A 17,628-nucleotide genomic window follows, 5' to 3' on the forward strand; every position below is an offset into this window, starting at 1 on the left:
TTTTATGGGATGTTTGTATATAGATTGGTAATTTGTAATAATGCTACTGATGCTCTCTGTGGTACGGACTACATCTTTGATTTCATCAGCAAGTTTATAACTGTTCTTAATAATATAAGATTGAGAAGGTGTACATCTGCTTCTTTGGTTTATAATTTGGGCAACGTGTATTATTCATGATTAGATGTATAGATTTTTCCTCTTTACGCAGCTTTATTTCATGAGAATATTTCTGGGATTCATGGGTTCATAACTATATGTCTAAGGTTTCTTTTTGTTGAAACATATTATCCATAACAACAACAACTTCTTGGTTTTCTCAATATAGTCCATATCATGTATTACAATCACGTAATGCCCTTATCTGCCTTCTGTAATTCTAGCTTCTTATTTATATCTTTCAGTACTTGCAACTCTTTTTTGTTCTCATGAGCGGAGAGCAGTTCACTTAGGATTAACTTCCTTAATTTAAGTGTTGGGATGATTTGTTCACATTTACTCATTGTCGCAATATCATACAATACTTTTACTTCTGGTGACAGTCTGTATGTAGAAATAGGGACATAATGAAAATTTATAGCACAATGAAGAGGAAAGAACTAAAACAAATAAGTGAAGGTCACATCACAGGTCAGAATACAAAAAGTATGTGGCTGTGACAAACAATGGATAGACTTCTGACAAAATTGATAAATGTTTCCTTAACAAAATGTAAAAATATTTCTTTGTACAAATAACATGCTAAATTTGTGGCTCCAACATAAAGTCTGTAAAAGTATGAATAAATTTTGGGATTCATGTGTGCAATGATTAAATAAAATGACTGCAGTGACAGTGTATAGGGCAAATGGGGAGAAGCTTTGAAACTTGATTCAGGGACCATACAGGGTTATTAACAAATGATTAAGCGATTTCACAGCTCTACAATAACTTTATTATTTGAGATATTTTCACAATGCCTTGCACACACATACAAAAACTCAAAAAGTTTTTTTAGGCATTCACAAATGTTCGATATGTGCCCCTTTAGTGATTCGGCAGACATCAAGCCGATAATCAAGACATCAAGCCGATAATCAAGTTCCTCCCACACTCGGCGCAGCATGTCCCCATCAATGAGTTCGAAAGCATCGTTGATGCGAGCTCACAGTTCTGGCACGTTTCTTGGTAGAGGAGGTTTAAACACTGAATCTTCCACATAATCCCACAGAAAGAAATCGCATGGGGTTAAGTCGGGAGAGCATGGAGGCCATGACATGAATTGCTGATCATGATCTCCACCACGACCGATCCATCGGTTTTCCAATCTCCTGTTTAAGAAATGCCGAACATCATGATGGAAGTGCGGTGGAGCACCATCCTGTTGAAAGATGAAATCGGCGCTGTCGGTCTCCAGTTGTGGCATGAGCCAATTTTCCAGCATGTCCACATACACGTGTCCTGTAACGTTTTTTTCACAGAAGAAAAAGGGGCCGTAAACTTTAAACCGTGAGATTGCACAAAACACGTTAACTTTTGTTGAACTGCGAATTTGCTGCACGAATGCGTGAGGATTCTCTACCGCCCAGATTCGCACATTGTGTCTGTTCACTTCACCATTAAGAAAAAATGTTGCTTCATCACTGAAAACAAGTTTCGCACTGAACGCATCCTCTTCCGTGAGCTGTTGCAACCGCGCCAAAAATTCAAAGCGTTTGACTTTGTCATTGGGTGTCAGGGCTTGTAGCAATTGTAAATGGTAAGGCTTCTGCTTTAGCTTTTTCCGTAAGATTTTCCAAACCGTCGGCTGTGGTACGTTTAGCTCCCTGCTTGCTTTATTCGTAGACTTCCGCGGGCTACGCGTGAAACTTGCCCGCACGCGTTCAACCGTTTCTTCGCTCACTGCAGGCCGACCCGTTGATTTCCCCTTACAGAGGCATCCAGAAGCTTTAAACTGCGCGTACCATCACCGAATGGAGTTAGCAGTTGGTGGATCTTTGTTGAACTTCGTCCTGAAGTGTCGTTGCACTGTTATGACTGACTGATGTGAGTGCATTTCAAGCACGACATACGCTTTCTCGGCTCCTATCGCCATTTTGTCTCACTGCGCTCTCGAGCGCTCTGGCGGCAGAAACCTGAAGTGCGGCTTCAGCCGAACAAAACTTTATGAGTTTTTCTACGTATCTGTAGTGTGTCATGACCATATGTCAATGAATGGAACTACAGTGAATTTATGAAATCGCTTCAATCATTTGTAATAGCCCTGTACTTATTGTCAAAACAGAACCATTTTTGAGGCACGCAAAGAAACTTTTAAACACACTGTCAAATTTAGACAGCCCATACAGAACTCAAAAGGGGTCAACTGCTTGACATCTTGTAAGAACTCTAAATTTATCATTACAGAAAGCAAGATCTAAATCTAGTCCTGAATGAACAGAGAAAATTCAATAACAATGCGTATTTTAACATGCATGAAGAGTTACTTAGTTGGTGATTGTTGCTTACAGACGTCAAGGTGATAGGGGGGAGGAAGGATAGAGGGAGTGGGGTGGGGCATCTGGAACAATGCCGGAAATCAGTTAAGTAGCCCTCCCGCATACCCCTCTGCCCGTGGTTATGGTTAGCAGATGACTGTTTGGTTCATCATTAAAGCAGTGACCACAAGAGTGAGCATATCGCAATGGAGGCAGGCCTGTGGCAATACCATGGATATGCAAGCTATCCGTAATGAATTATATATTTTTTGTGACTTTTTGTAATGTTTTTACCCCTGAGTGACTACAAGTTTACTTACAAAACAAAATTTTCATCAAACAAAAAAGTTATTTCTAATTCTCAAATGCAAATGTATTTGTCATTTATATATGACAAATGTACCAGTTACCACCTGCTGGCAGTTGTCTCTCAGGTTTTATGAACAATGTGGATTCTACCAGACCACTATTCCATCCTGTGACATAGCACATAAATTTTGCATGTAAGCTTTATGGATTACTTTTGTAACTGATACATTCCGGTACAATTTGGTACATTTGATAGCTGATGTTATGGCACAATGGCAGTGTAGTGTATCGTAGAGTAGATATTGATTAGTTATTTTACTTTTGCCTACAGATCTGAGGATGATTCCAGTGCATTGAAAGTCTTCATTTACAACATACTGAAGCAGTCCTGATGGACAGTAAAGAATCAGTTTTTTCACCAAGTGATAATGGATGTTCTCCACGGACAAAATGTCTATTTCTGCAAAGGCAACTACCGACAGGTTCTTATTAACTCTTCAATGGTTCATAGGTTGGCATGGCATTTCACACAATATCTACAGTGAAATGTCCAAATGTTTCCTGCAGTGACTGAGAGATAGCAGAACTATGGACAGCTTGCTATCTCTGCTGAAAGAACTAACCAGTTCATCACACAATGACATATCAAGTGTGACTTCATAGCACCACATGCGTCTTGGTGGGGAGGACTGGGAGAATAGATAGTAGGCTCCACAAAATGAATTATCCACAAATTGTTTGACTGCTGCAGCATGGACAAGACAGGCCTACAAAGAATACTCGTGAACACATATGCTACCCTGTATCTGAGACCTACAACATAAATTGTGGATGAAATATTCATCCCATTGTAATTTATTGTTGGAGAAAAAGTTATTACCCTACCCACAAGGTCTGGGCAACCAAAGATAATGAACCTCAAATGGTAATTATAGTTTCAGCAGAAAATAACCATGGACTTTGAATGGAACCAGAAGGAACAGTAGGTACTCTTTACACCACTTCCAATCACAAACACCTGCAGACCACTGAAGATATGGAGTGGAAACAGTGTTCTTCTACAAGTGGACATCCTTCCTTACCACATATTGAAGGAAACCAGAATAAAGGAGCTACTAACATAATGAGATGGACTATCCTGAACTGTCACCCTACTCATCCTCCAAATGTAAAGAATGCTACTGGACCAGTATAGCTGGTCGTACCACTGCAGGTCAACCTGGGTGGAGAGGCTTAGTCCCAATATGGCAATATTACGAAGAAGGGTAGAATGCTACTCCCCTCATAGAGGAGTCGCAGACAGACAGCAAAGAGATTGGTATACGTTTGTGGTTTTGGCCAAAAGGCCTTCTTCTAACGCAATTGTTCCTGTGGGAATAAACTGTGTCTCGATCAATACACTGGTTCAAGTGGGAACTGTTATTTTCTTTCTGTAATTTGTAACCCACCAATGGTGACATGTTACACGTTTGAGCTGAACCTCTGCTCATAAGCCTTTATCCATTCTTCTAACTCTACCTCCTCTTCTTTGGGCTTTCTGTCCCTAATTCAAAATTATCTCTTGTTGGCTTCATCTTACTCTCTGCTAAGTTATTTATTGTATACAATGTAAAAATAATAATGCTGCATATTTTAATGTGTCATACAGATTACTGCTCATTGTTACTAGGGTTCAAGTAATATTTCAATGAACAAAGTTATTTATTAAAATCAACTGGGTGACACAATAGTAAAAAGCCATTTACTGATATGTTTGCAGAATCTGAACTGGTAAACATACCACTCAACTTTCCAGTAGTATATCACAAGTTTCCATGTAACACGCTGTTCCAATTGTGCATTTGTGTTTGCAATAGCATTTTCAGTATTGATATCACTGAGTATTCCACAATTGATAATGTCATGATTGGCATATAAATAACTGTGCCACACTTTCTTTAAAAATATGTGTCATGTTAGGAGTTACAATATTTCCTCTTACATAACAAAAAAATAAATGAGGCAGACACTAAATAATATGTCCGAAGTATTACATGTACAATTCAGACTTCCCTGAAGCACTAACTCCCAAATATGTGTTGTCTCATTCAGAACTGGTAGCATAATAATAAAATTAAGCAATAAAAGTTGAAACTATAGTTACAATTGAAAATGTATGAGAGACCAGAACTCTAACAACAATTTCCACTTATTGCATGCAGGCCTTAACACCATTACGTTACCTGAGCGCAGCTCCAGGCCACATTCAAATTCCATCGTTGTTGATGTTCTCACCTATCATTTCCGATGGCACAGATAGCCTAACAGTTAAGATGACTGATAACAATGAGCAGAAGAGTCTGGATTCGAGTCCCAGTCTTGCACAAATTTTCAAGTGTCACTACAGATCCATCAGACTACAGAACCTGCATATGTTAATGGTTAGCATCGTACCATTTCATATCACTACATTTTCACTGGTTTCATCCCCATCAATCCACTCATCCGATGTTCGTGCATTTAATTAATTTGTTTCATTTAAATAATAAGTAATTAGCTCCATTTTTATTCCATTTGCACTTAAGTCTTTCCAGCCATGGCATTTCAAATTTAAATTCAATATGAGAACAAAGGCCAATTTTAATTTGTGCACTTCAAGGACAGACTAAGACTGTCCCACTTTTACACATAGTGTACTGTCCAAAACCTTTGTTCAAAAGGAGCTCAACAACTCTCACATGGTTTGTAAGCAGTGTTCACCACCATCAATGGTTGCATATAATACAATGCTCAGAAATCGTTAAATATATTCTTAAAAAAAAAAAAAAAAAAAAAAAAAAAAAAAAAAAAAAAAAAAAAAAAAAAAAAACAACCCCACAAAATCCAAAACAGGCCTCTGAAGCTATTTACAGCATTGCCAAAACTTAAGTATGACAAGGGAAAAAACAGATTAGAATGAATGTGAATGTATGCTTTCCCGGCGTATACAGCTGGCGAAGAGTTCTCGGGCTTCCAGCCGGGTATAAAGGGACCGGCATCCGCAAAGTCTCGGCACTTCGCCAGAAGATGATGAGTATGTCACTCGTCGAAACGTCGCAGTTTGAAGACACCGCCACCCGGCTGGAAGCCCGAGAACTCTTCGCCAGATTAGAATGATCCTAACATAATGAATAATGAAAAAAAGTAGATGTTAGTAGAATTATTATGTTCAGTTCAATAACTAGCACTACTTTAGAAAGACAAGAAGAGAGAGCTACCACTCAAAAACAGCCTCAAATAATTCCCCAAAACTACAATGAAACAAGGTCCCACCATCACTGTGCATGACACAAATAATTCAGATTTCCATATTTGTTGGAGCATTCTAGTTCACTCATAATGTTCTAAAATGTTCTGAGCATGAACCATGTGTCTCAGAAACACAGCTTTCTGGCTCCACCCTAAGTACAACTTTTTGGAAGAAGTCCTCTCTGATATTTCACACAGAAAACATCCTCCTCAATATAACACACACACACACACACACACACAAATTGCAAGAAATAAACTACTTTATTAAGGACTATCAATGTACAAAAATATCCTAAATGAAATTTTGCTTTATAAGTGAGAGCAGTATAGGGGTACACACACTGAACAATGTGGTTTAGTTTTTATTTCCAGTTCATATCGTCTTCCTCATCACCACTTCCCAGCTCTAGTTTCCTGGGTATAGTTACATGCACTCACCATACCCTGCTGTCTTCATAGATATTCTGTTCCTGGACATCTTCCCACTGGAAGTTCATTTCATTTCATGCCCTCTAGAATTCTCTCTCCTCCTCATCTGCTTTCTCAGTATCTACCCAGCATTTTACGATCCTTCTATGTGGTCTTTCGGCTTGGATATTTATTCTGAAATATTTTCTGGCAGATCATTTTTCATCCTTTCTTGTAATGTGCTCGTATCACTTCAGGCTATGTTTCTTTATTACACTAATAACAGGCACTTTGCTGCCAGATATACTCTTGTTCACCTGATTTTTGGTCTTGTCCTTTCTAGCACTTTGGTAGTTCTGATGAATCTCTTTTGTCACCCGAATTCTGCTGTAGCTTTTTTCAGTAGGGTACATGTCTCAACACTAAGTGAGAACAGGCATGAAGTATGGGTAAAAACTAGGTTCTTTGTGTGTCCTACTGACTATTTCCTGATCAATATTGTTGTTTTGGAAGTTAGGCTTCCCATGTATTTGAAATGGAAAACTGATTCTAATTTTGTCTCTTTTAAATATAAGTTTGAGCTTGTTCCTTCCCTGTTTGATGGTAATTTATATGGTCTAGGTGTTGCTTATCTCCAGTTCAAAAGTTTTAAACAAACTGTTCCATTCTGTCAGCTTTTTCTGCACCTCAGTTTCTGTTTTTCCCTGTAAAACATCATCTGTGAATACTAGGACACTGGGATCACTGCCCATTTCATACATAGATTTTGCAATCTTGTCCCTTACTATTATGAACAGAAGTGATGATGAGGCACTTCCTTGCTGGACAGCTCTCTTTGCCTAGAAGCATTTCGACCGTCCACTACCTATCTGGACATAGCCATAGCAGTTCTGGTGTAACATCTTTAATTTTCCAATTAAATACTTTGGCACGTTGAGACATTCCAAGCATTCCCAGAATTTGTTTCGAAGGAAACTATCATGGACTTTCTCATTGTCCAAAATTCAATGACAATATTCTTTCCATGTTCCCCAGAACTTTTCTATCAACATCAAGCCAGGTTAATGAATATTTCCTATTTTGTGTGTATCTTATTGATGAGTCAGTTTCCATTTAGCAACATATCAAAATGTCTCTCCATTTCACCTCTGATTTCTTTCTCTGTTCTTATTAAGCTTCCATTGTCTGTTTTTGAAGTAAGGCCATTTACATACCATATTTGCACGAATTTAGGCTGCATGCAAATATAGGCCACACCTCAACTTTTGACATGAGATTAAAGTAAAATGTAAATCTCAAATATATGCCACACTACTAAATTCAATTAGACAATACTTTGAACTGCATCTCATTTCCTCTCCTCTTCAACTTCTGTATAACTAAGAGTAAGAGTGACTCATCACACATACACAGTTATGACCTGTTCCAATACTTCATAGCCCTTGTTATTATCATTTTTGTTAAGCATATTCTGGGGCTTGAGCTTTAGATAAAACAGCAATATACCTTCAATTACGAAGTACTGCCAAGACATACATGATACAGGCATTAAATTATGTTGACAACTGCATATAACAATTGAGCAGTGCAGAGCATCAATGTTAGACTTTGTGATTTGGGACCATATGGAAATGAACAGTACGTAAAAGAAACATTTTGCCAATGGAATTTAATGTTTCATATAGGTGAGTTCAGCTATTTACAACACGAAATAATCTGTCTGTTTTTCACAGAACTATAACTGTGCAAAAACTGCCTCAAGCTTACAAAAGTTGTTTGACACCTTTTCAGTTTTATGTGATCCAACTACAAAAGATTTTATTTAGATTCCCAAGTAGGGTATGTGGACCTAGTGCCAGTCTACTCTGATATGCCAATCAGCATTACAGTAAACAATGTACAGGAACAAAGTGTGCAAATAAGTACATATGCTGCTGAAAAGCAGTGGTGCACAGTGGATGGATAAAAACTGCCACTATTGTGGTTTTTAATCAGAAAACACTCCTCAAGGGAGAAAGCTTCACAGTTGATATTTTTGTGAGAGCTCATGACTTTACACTGCACCACTTCAACGGTATTTATTTCAAAATACAATGCACGTGTATATGTCACTTTGAAATTGACAATCTATGATCTGAGGGTGAAAAATCTCGATTATTGGCTGCATGCAATGATTTTTCAAGCCAAAATTTAGGGAAAAAATGCAGCCTATATTATCAAAAATATGGTATTCACTTCTTTTATTCTTCATTACTTTATATGGGAGCTTCCTATTTCCTCGAAAGTCTTCATCCGTCCCTATAGTGAAGTCATTCCATCAGTTCTCCTTTTATTACTTTATCTGGCATTTTGCAATCAGACTTTTGTTCTGGTATTCTTGTGATAGATTTTTTCCAGTTAGTACCCATAATTTGTAAAAAAAATACAAAGAAACCTTACTGTTAGCTGTATAATGGAGACAGAAATGTTTCAATCAATGGGCAGATAATTTTCCCTAAGGTAGTATGAACTTGACATCCAAGGCACTGAAAGTGACAAACATGAACACATTTTTCTGCTCTATTCTATGGGTGTCATGTGGAAATCATATGTGCACAAGACAAAAGAGAACTGTTTCTAGCAGCCAAACACAGTCAGGAACATTTCACTCTAATAATGACAAATTCCACTTCTATCCACCTTACACTAATTAGGCATGAGATGCCACAAAAATTAACAGACATGTTAAGTGCAAGGATATTCTGATGGAGTTAAAGTTTAGCATTTATGAACAATTGTAAATGAGACCAAAACTAGAATGCTCCAAATTCCCATAAATTCAGTGAGTTTCCCCAACACCAAATAATAATAATGAAAACGTGACTCTACCGCATTTGGGATCTGCGTCGCCTGCTGAGAATAAATAATACACTAGAATTACAATACTGATATTTAAGTTGAAATCTAGAAGTATCATACAAAATCCAAAACAAACATAGTACAACAAAATAGCTACTATAGAAGTCTCCAAAATTTTACACGTATGAAATATAGAATTTACAAGCAAAATTTTTCTGACTCAGTCACATTTCTATTACTTATCTAAGAGTCAGTCACCTGATACTTTTGATGTACTTTATTACTTACAATGTAGTTTATTACTTACAATTTACCAGCACATAGCAGTATTTATTACATTATTGCATTAGAAATTACGTCAAAATTTTAGCCTTTTGTTCAGGTAATACAATTTATTATCTTAAAAAGTAAAGATGGTAAATGTAAGTGAAGTAATAAACAACGATAGTAAAGACTATATGTGACATTTCAAGGAAGGAATGCAAGGACTGGTACAAACAGAGGCCACATACTATAATGTCTTATTTGTTTTCAGTAGGTATGTGATTCTGCACATGAATGATCAGTGTATCAAATAACAAAAGACAACAAATGGAAAAAGAGAAATTATTGCCCAGACTAAGAAGCCTGCAAGAAAGATCTTGCACAATGCAGAAGGTACTGACACTGACTCACTTCTGTTAAGTCTTGTAAAATCAGAACTGAGGCTCAGAATAAAATAGAAAAAACCTGGAGACAAATTCCTGCATGGTTAGTACCCAAGCCGGCTGGAGATATTTTATAATGACATATACCACACACATTGTGGCTTAAACACAGAAGAATGAGAACAGGGTTGGAAGCTCTAAAAGTGGAAACACAAGATCGTGCCTTGAGGGAAAAGAACTGTGAAAGAGTAATTATGAAACTCAGTGTCAAGATGATAGATATCGACTTTGTAGAATACACTCTGAGACTACAGAGCACATACTATAAGATCACCCAATCTTGGCAAAGAATGAATACCAAGAGCCACAATTAGGTGTACTACCACCAGTTTTGGCAAGTATGAGGAGCCCTAGGAGTACCAGATCACTCCAACGAACTGTATGATCACTCAGCTAAAGCAGTCACAGCATTTGGATGTAAAACAATTCTATATGTTCAACAAATACATATCAACTCAATGCTTGCAACTAACAAGCCTGATGTTGCACATCAGCCAGATAAAGAATTACGCCCCTTAACTGATGTCTTACAGCAATGTAATGGGAACATTAGTGATAAGGTGGCTAGCAAGAAACTGAAATACAAGGATCAGAGCATCAAGGTCAGCTGTTGTCAGCCCTGTCATCATTCATGCTCTGAAATCAATACCACATATCTTGGAGAGCTGTCTAGAATCTGTGTATGTAATAAATATGGTGAAACACAAGACATAGCACTTTTTGTAATGTGTAATGTATTGTAAAATGACTTAAAACACCATGCCTAACGCTGAGGAAGGAGGTAGTAATCTGTAACAGATAGACCTCATAGCCAATAATGTAACCTCTCATGTGAAAAACGGATGATGATGACGATGATGATGATGATGGTGACGATGATGATAATAATAGTAATAGTAGTAATAATAACAATAATAATAATAATAATAATGATACATTCATAGACATAAAATTTGAAGTAAAATATGTGGGTGAAATATTGGTGGCCCTTTAAATTTCAGATAAAATTATTACAGAACTGAAAAAAAGAACTAAAAGTGAAAAACAGAGGAAACCTATTAAAACCCGGACAAGCAAAAGATGTTAAGGTCACCTGTTTTGTTTAGATTATGGAAAGTGAAGGGAGTGTATGGTAGAACATGGGCATCTACACCTAAAGGTGCATGTCTACATACAAAACATTAAGACACTACCCACTGTCAAATATTGAGCTCTACATGTGAGCAGAACTTCAATCCATCTGACATCCCATCACATTGTCTAACCTACCAGCAGAAAATGGAGACTAAAATTTTATGGATGAAGTCAGAGACTCCCAACATTGATTACACAAAAATATCACGATATACGTCAGAAAATTAAAGAGTATACAGTAGGTCAAACAAGTTAAAAACTGAAACCTCCTGGCAGAATAAAACTGTGTGCTGGAACAAGACTCAAACTTGGGACCTTTGCCTTTTGCTGGCAAGTGTTCTACCAACTGAGCTACCCCAGTATGACTCACGACCTACCCTCACAGCTTCTATTCTGCCAGCATCTCGTCTCCTCATTCTGGAAACTTAAAAATTGCCTGGAGGAAGCCCATATAAAAACAATGTAAGTTACAGATATGAACATTTTCAGTCAAAAGGTAAACTGTTGCTTAGTACAGCCAGAGATTTAGGTTGTGAAGGGGCTAGAAAAAAAATAGAATTTACAAATAAAAATAGTCCATGGACAGAAGATCATAAGACGAATCACAAAAGGGGTATGTGGTCCAGCAGGGTCTACATGCAAATGACAATAACATCCCTGCATGTTCTCCTACATTGTTTAGCTGGAGTAATTCTTAAAAACAAAAGGGAACAAATACGATCACACCATATTTGCCCACACTGTATAGCCAGTACATTCCAATTACATACTGTGCTTAGTACAAATAATACTATTGTTTGAGACAGAACGGATTTTGTGTTATGGCCGTTACAGATTAAAGAAAATCAAATGAATGTAATAAGTTTTAAACTGCTGTATAACTAGAAAACAACACACAAAACTTTGATAACTTACCCCACCATATGCATACATGTTGTTGTGGGTCTGCGAGGGATTTACTTTTGATAGAAGAAATCTTGCCTGGAAAATACAATTTTTTTGGTAGTAAAAGAGTAACACAGTTTTGAAAGCTATAATAGTGTTCAAGTTTCATCCTATTTACCTGTGATCCACCCTGCTCTGTATCAATGTACCGAGGCATTGGGAAACGTGTCTGTAATATCTCTTGAGCATCATCAACAGGTGCCTGCAGGAGTTGTCGGAAATTTTCATATTCCGGCATGTCTTGGTAGCGCTGAGCCCGCCATTGTGCAATTGTCTGAAAACAAGGTAGTTTCATCATAGTTACAAAGAATTTTTACTCCCTTGAAGAAAACTTTGAATTTATATTTGCAAAGTTTCATGATCAGATTTTGCACGCATATTGAGGTAAAGGTACAGTGCCAAAACGTAATACAATGCTGTTTGCTAACATCTGTTTCCATGCTTCTTTATAGCAGCAGTTTGGTATGGAAGAGTATGCAAAATTATGTAAAACTTGCAGTATAGACCACATTTTAAAATAAAAGCCCATGGTGAACTGCACAGACTGTTGCGTACTTATCAGGGACACAGTGATCAATTTTCTTTTCTTCTTTGTTAAGCTGAGCAGTTTTTTCTGCTTCTTACCTCTCTCTCTCTCTCTCTCTCTCTCTCAAAATTTGTTTGCAAGAACACGTGAATACATTCGGACTTAACCACTTTGAAAAATCAGAAAATCAGGTATTAGACAGCACATGCTGGAAACTAAACATGTAATCAACAGAATAAAAAACAATCTGGTGGTAGTACTACACAGTGAAGCCAATGGTAAGACCCTAGGCCTTTTAGAACAACTGGAAGTATACAGCCACAAAATCACAAAGCCTGAATTCATGTTAAATGAACAGACAGGTTTCACTAGCTACAGTTATTTTGGTAATTTTAAACACATATTTTAAATTTATTTCTTTACATATGTCATTTTATTTAAATTTCAGATACACGACACTACACAATAAACATCTTGGGTCGGCTCATATTAAACTGCACCTGTGAAATGTTTTGAAATGTGCAAACAAGTGTATCCCTTGAGCGATATGATGTGTAATTACAGAACGGATAAATTAACATCACCTGAAATTAGAATGTTCCTCCTGGATTTTCTGTAAATTTGCCATTGTTTCTCATCATATTTTCCGTCACAGTATTCGTGAATTACAAGACCTTGCATACTACCTTCTCACAACAGGAACACACATTTCTCATCACCTCACTCAAGCACAAACTAAATGTGGTATTTACCCAAATTTAAGATTATTATTATTATTATTATTATTATTATTATTATAAGACGACCCCTTTTATTGAGGAAGCTCCACGAGAAAAAATTATTTTTAATATGTTTTGGCTAAGCAAAATTACAAACTGTTTAATTCAAAAAATATCTGCCTAAATAGTTAATATTATACCTATTCTAAACTTCCTTATATTGCTTATCTACATTTTGATAATACAGTAAAACTTGATCAAAGTGGAACTAATTCGGAAATCTACCCAAATTGTACAATTATTTCAGTCTCAATACGTTCAACACACTTTTATACGCAAAATTTTTGTAAAAAAATGCAATGTGCCTAATGTGGAAGCAGAATGCAAATTTTAAGACTTAATTAATAATTCACTGTATAATGTGGAAAATAGTTTATACAGTACTACTGTATTACAATATACATCAGTTATTGATGACTCTAGAGGGTCACTACTTTTAGCACAAAGTCTGTACAGTCTGGCAATGCTGTTAAGTGGCACAAAACCAAGAAAAGAGGTTTGGCACAGCACTGCACTGTGGGTGCAGGCATAAAACTACACCCCTCTGTGCAGCAATGAACAAGTTGTACGCAATGTCGGTGCATCGAAGGAAATGTTTTGTTTGTGAGCAATCTGTCAGCGTTTCTCATTTACAATTATTACTGTTGCATACAGGTGCATGTTGGAACATTGTTTCACACTTACAAACACTCTGCTGCCATCTGCACGGTTCCTTTAAACAATTGCTTTACCCAGCAAGGTCAAGCATTCCAAAGAAATGCACTCCTTGCATTATTTTCTGCCGTTTTCAGTTGACTAGTAGCAATAAGTGGTAACATGATGTCAAACGAAAAGTAAGTCACTAAAAGATTAAGGTCATCATGGCGAGTTAGAAAGACAAACTCTCTGTGCATAAAATAGTGTTGCGTTTCAAGCGGGGTAAAACAAAAGTTTATGATGCTTTAAGAAACAAGGTTAAGATACAGGATGAATGGATGAAAGGAAACAGACAAATGAAAAGAAATGTGAAGAAGACAGGAAATGAAGAAATTAATGAGGTAGTGTGGGAATGGTTCTTAAAGTGTGCGAGGGAAAAAAACTTATATGAAACTTCCTGGCAGATTAAAACTGTGTGCCCGACCGAGACTCGAACTCGGGACCTTTGCCTTTCGCGGGAAAGTGCGAAAGGCAAAGGTCCCGAGTTCGAGTCTCGGTCGGGCACACAGTTTTAATCTGCCAGGAAGTTTCATATCAGCGCACACTCCGCTGCAGAGTGAAAATCTCATTCTGGAAAAAACTTATCTTTGTCTGGACCCATGCAGCTGTGTGAGGCTCTGAAATTCACTAAAGAGCTTGGAAATACAGAGTTTAAGGCATCCACAGGATGGCTGGGCACTCTCAAGCTAGGCACTGTATTGTGTGGAATGAAGTGTGTGGAAGCAAAAGATGTGCAGGGAAGTATAGCAACAAATGGAAAACAATACTGTACAACCTAATAGCAAATTATGACTCGAAAGACATGTTCAGTGTCGATGAAACACGACTGTTCTGTCATGCATTGCCTTCAAAATTTCTAGCATTTCGACACTGGCAGAAAAATGCCGAAGGAAACGCCCACTGTACTGTTGTGCGAAAACATATTAGATGAAGTGGAGAAGCCACTGGTGATTTGAAATGTTGCAAAACCGTGTTGTTTCAAAAACATAGATGTCAATAGGCTTCCATTAACACCGTGCAGCAGTAAAAAGGTGTGGATGGTGAGTGGTCTTATGGAAGAATGAAAATCACCAAGTTCTCCTTTTCCTAGACAAAGCAACCTGCCACAAGAAGGTCAAGTTATCAAATGTGAAACTGGCTTGGTTCCCAACAGGTTCAACCAGTCTCATATAATCCATGAACCAAGGGGTTATTCTTCACAAATTCAAGTCTAATTACAGGTGATTACTGATGCACACTCTTATTCTTAGTGTTGAAGAAGCTAAAAGTGCATTTATTCTTGCAATGTCAGTAGTTGTCCTGGAAGCAGTAATTTGGATTGACTTGGCAGAAAGGGAAATAAAGCCTGAAACTGATACCAAGTGCTCATACAAAGTGGGGTTTGGAGGTCAAGAACAAGAATTCTGTAGCCATCAAAGCTCAGTGGCCACTGAAGTACAAGAAAATGCAGCAGTGATTGCTGAATTAATGAAAATGTGGAACATTTCATGTAGTGCGGATGACTACATTTGAAGTGATGACTTTTTACCAACTCACTCCACTTTTACTTTAGCAACATATTTAATAGAAATCCACAACACAGAATATGATCAGGAAAAACCAAGGAAGAAGAAGAGGAGGAGCAAAATGATGTCCCTAGAAAAATTAATATGCTTGAAGAAGCTACTGCACACAGAAACAATGCTATGCAATTTGCAGCACACGCAAATTGCAACTATCATATAATGCAAAAAACTGCGTAGAAAAAATGATTCTGAACAGGAAATTTAAATAGGTTTCCGACATTGATATGTGGCGAAAAAAGTGAAATGAAAAATGAATAAACATAGGAATAACCTATATGTACATACAACAATAAACCAATTTAAAGTTAGAGTAAAAATACAGAAATGCCATATTATTTATCATTTAGTGTAATAGTCTAGTGTTCTATTGTACAACATGCAGTAAATAAACATGTATGTGCAGTTGTGAAGGTACATAAATACATGCAAAATTACAAACTTATACTTCTGTTGATCTCAGCAGCAATGGTTTAATCTATGAATAAAAGATGATCCTGTATTTTTCGAATGACGAATTTGGGAGGAAATCTCATCGTATGACTGGGTAAATAAGGTAATACATTAAATTGTTTTGAACCTGATGACGGACCCACAGGTTCTGCAATGCAGTGTGGGGGGGTGGGGGAAGAGAAAACTGTGACTGAAGAAGTTATTATTCCTACTTCCTGTGTAATGATAAGTCTGTGATTTAAAAAGTAGAAAAGTTGGATGACATCAAATAAGTTGATGTCCTGCAAACAACCAATTTTTAAGCCTCCAGTAATTTAAAATCACTAACTTGAAAATTATGAGAATTGCTGGCTAGCACACGGACACAGGCACATACACTACTCTGGTTTTTGGAAGCATAAGATCCTTCCTGAATAACTATTGGCCAACAATTCTGTGACACAATTTCATAAAATACCAATAGTGTCACTGTTTACTAAGTAAATGGTTCAGGCAAATATAAAAATGAAATCATGTCATCCTATCTGGTAAGTCTCCCCAAATTCGGGGTTCTGGGTAACTTTCATAAACTGTACCCCTTTCGCTAAACCTCTCCAGTCCTTTTCCTTCATCCCTCTTCCTTCCCCTTCAACTCTTCTGCCAGAAGAAGGAGCCCCTGGCTCCAGAAACTTGTGAAAGTTAAATCCTTTTATTACTATTTTTTTGTGACAAGAGACAACAGTAAAAATTAAATTCATTCAGCTAGTGTGATCAGCATAGGTTCTTACCTCCCCATGGAAGATCAGTATCTGAAAAAATGTGTCCATCAGCAGGATTCTGTCTGGCTGTATACTGCTTGTATCTAGAAGCACTGGCTCTGGAGGCCCATTAAAGCTATAGCTGTACAGAATAGGTTGTATCATGATAAGGGATTGCGTTAAATCTTCTCTCATTAGCATATGCCTGTCGAAAGACAAAAAAAATAAGAGTAATAATCTTTTCAATTGGAACATTTACGTATTTCACGGTGCTTTGAGATATTTTACCTGTAAAATGTAGTTTCATCAGGACTATTGTTGAAAACTTGAAGGAAATGTGAACGTCTTAAGTGAAACATAAATTGTGGGTAAAGAGTAAAATTTTCAGAAAGTCGGAAACTATTTGGATCGTCTTTTGCATATTCTCCAAATTTCTGGCACTGCAATGGAAGCAAACATCAGTAACATAAGCCAAAGATTTTTAATTTATATTTTAAAACTCATTTTCAGATCATAATTATTGTGTATTGTTGACAATGTTGACATGTTAAAGAGTTAAATAACTTACTAATCTAATGAGCATCCGGTCTATCCAGCGCAGCATATCAGGGCCATCATCAGTCTCTGCTCTGAAAACTACCATTCTTGCCATCAAAACTGCTGCTGCTTCCTGATCAAATCCAGCACTTATGTGGTGCAAATTGGCTGTAGCATCTGCCCAGCTTAAAAAATAATATACCTTTATTACTCATAATGGTTACAGAAAACCCACCATATAAAACTAAAACATGAATACTATTGTGATATG

The 17,628-nt window shown here is 37.1% G+C and overlaps 1 protein-coding gene across 6 annotated transcripts in view; it reads right to left on the reverse strand.

Annotated features, from left to right (window-relative positions):
* The window catches only part of LOC126092230 (protein transport protein Sec23A), a 98,793-nt gene that overhangs the window by 20,235 nt on the left and 60,930 nt on the right, over window positions 1–17,628 (reverse strand). For 2 of the 6 annotated variants that reach the window (XM_049907765.1, XM_049907742.1), the window contains 6 exons: window positions 17,389–17,542; window positions 17,109–17,260; window positions 16,851–17,025; window positions 12,186–12,341; window positions 12,038–12,103; window positions 9,312–9,332 (listed from right to left, as the gene is read on the reverse strand). In XM_049907765.1, coding sequence (XP_049763722.1) covers window positions 9,312–9,332; window positions 12,038–12,103; window positions 12,186–12,341; window positions 16,851–17,025; window positions 17,109–17,260; window positions 17,389–17,542 — 724 coding nt within the window. Of the gene's footprint in view, window positions 1–9,311; window positions 9,336–12,037; window positions 12,104–12,185; window positions 12,342–16,850; window positions 17,026–17,108; window positions 17,261–17,388; window positions 17,543–17,628 lie in introns of all 6 variants that reach the window. The other 4 variants (XM_049907734.1, XM_049907757.1, XM_049907749.1 and 1 more) reach the window with 2 other exon arrangements.

Source organism: Schistocerca cancellata, chromosome 1 (assembly GCF_023864275.1).
Source record: "Schistocerca cancellata isolate TAMUIC-IGC-003103 chromosome 1, iqSchCanc2.1, whole genome shotgun sequence".
In the NCBI taxonomy this organism is placed as follows: Eukaryota; Metazoa; Arthropoda; class Insecta; order Orthoptera; family Acrididae; genus Schistocerca; species Schistocerca cancellata.